The sequence below is a fragment of the Ceratosolen solmsi genome, unplaced genomic scaffold (assembly GCF_000503995.2).
Source record: "Ceratosolen solmsi marchali unplaced genomic scaffold, CerSol_1.0 scaffold45, whole genome shotgun sequence".
Taxonomy (NCBI): domain Eukaryota; kingdom Metazoa; phylum Arthropoda; class Insecta; order Hymenoptera; family Agaonidae; genus Ceratosolen; species Ceratosolen solmsi.
The window spans coordinates 1,712,384-1,714,365 of record NW_011948436.1 but is presented as its reverse complement, the minus strand read 5'-3'; the positions used below and the strand labels follow the sequence as shown (position 1 = coordinate 1,714,365).

General features: G+C 29.4%; 1 protein-coding gene across 1 annotated transcript in view; it reads left to right on the top strand.

The window, feature by feature from the left end:
• The window catches only part of LOC105365150 (transmembrane and TPR repeat-containing protein 1), a 135,654-nt gene that overhangs the window by 74,817 nt on the left and 58,855 nt on the right, over nucleotides 1-1,982 (top strand). The window contains exons 5-6 of the mRNA XM_011503244.1: nucleotides 1-30; nucleotides 1,518-1,590. The exon at nucleotides 1-30 is cut by the window's left edge and continues 15 nt beyond it. Coding sequence (XP_011501546.1) covers nucleotides 1-30; nucleotides 1,518-1,590 — 103 coding nt within the window. The remainder of the gene's footprint in view (nucleotides 31-1,517; nucleotides 1,591-1,982) is intronic.

Sequence of the window (1,982 nt, the reverse complement as noted above, 5' to 3'; positions counted from 1 at the left end):
CCTCTGTCGTACTTGGTACTCGATTAAAAGGTAACGAATTGAGCTCCACTTAATACATATATTTCTCTTAAATAGCAAATTTATAAATTTCACGAATTTCGCAAAATTGTTCAAATTTACAATTTTACCGCTTATTTCTGAGTTTGTACTCTTGTAATTCAATAGTATGCCTAAAAGTCGAAAGAATAGCTACTTTTTGGGTGATTTTGTTTAGCACATCATACAAATGTTATATTAATGGAATATTTATGTCATTTTAATGATTTTTTTACAACAATTTGGTAAATCAATGGAGATACTTTGGCATACGGATGTATATCCGTAAAACACAATTAATTTACTTAACGTTATTAAGAATATGTAAGAGACGATTTACGGTAAAAAAAAAAAAAAAAAAAAATGGCACGACAACTTTAGTATACATATAATTAATCATAATTTTAAAAACTTCGTCTATAAGTACTATTATACGTGGGTAAATTGTAATTAAGCATAAGGATGAAAAACAGCATTACAGCTACGTAATTAATCGACTGGGCACCTATCATGATACGTGTTACCTTCTCTACTCAGAATGGTTTTTATATCTTACTTCAATTCTATTTGTATTATGTGCTAAACCCATTCTTATCCATGAGATTATCTACGTGAATTATGAGGTAGATAATGTAATTCTATAACATGATTCTTTCGAATCTTGAAAATTCAAATGAATTCAATTGATTTTGTATATCAAATCCATGCCGTAAGATATTCATGCATTTATGATGTAAAAAAATTTCTAATCTTAGATATTTTAATAAAAATTTATTCACAATTCCACTATTATAATGTTAAATTTATCATGTAACAGACATGTATACATATTACAGGAACTCTTGTCTAGATTTTTCAACGTTCAATTGCATTAACGGTAATATTTAATATAAAATTTTTAACTAAATTTGTAATGAAAATAAGAGAATGTATAATAATTTAATTTACCATCACTTAATACCTAAATACTTAATAATTAATCGATTTATAAAATTCAGGAATAACCATATTAATATTATATAGGGTATTAATAACAGAAAAATAATTTGCTTTTATATAAATTGTGTGGAAATTAATACGGAAAGAAACGTTAATAATATTCGATGCATACTATTCCCATTATATTTTTATTTTCTTGTTTATTTAATCAGCAAAAAATCAAATACTTTTAATAAAAAAATACCTTTAAATTTATTACATTACAACTAATGTATATATCTTATTGATTTTAAACAAATAGGCTCCTCCTTATCTACTACGTGTAAAATAAATGCGCGTATGTACGTAAATATAGATGAAATTAATCGATATTACATATTTATCAAATGCTTTCGTAATTTGAATTTATTCGTAATTTGTAAATTATTTTTTTCATAATTGACGTGCAATATTTGTGGTTCTCATTTAGCTAATTGAAGCCTATAATCTCAAAATATAATCTATGTATTATTTAGTTTTTTCTTTTTTTTTTTGTATTGCAGATCCATTTTTGGGGCAAAATGGAACGACGAGTCGAGACTTTTTACACGACGTGCTGCTACTTTGCTAGTTTCGGTAAGTTGAAAAAGTATCGACGACTAAGAAAGCTCGAACAAGCCGCGAATTACCTGACGGATTAGCGAATTCTGATGCGACTGGATTTGCAAGATGCATAAGTGCTAGGGGAAACCGTAGAAAGGGCCGGAATGAGTAATCGCTTACAATCGTCGCTCATAAACCGCAAATCGATACTCGGGAGCGATTTTTTTATTATCTCATTTAAGATGTGCCGTTTTACGTTTACGCCTTTGTTACCTGGCAGACAAATCCTATTAATGACTGTCTACCTCCGGTAGTATTTCACTTATGCCACCTTCGTAATGGAAAGCGAAGTTACGCAAGATCCCAATCCCTGTACGAAAGCGACTTTGACGCGAGGGCGCAGCACAAAGGCATCAGAAGAGCGG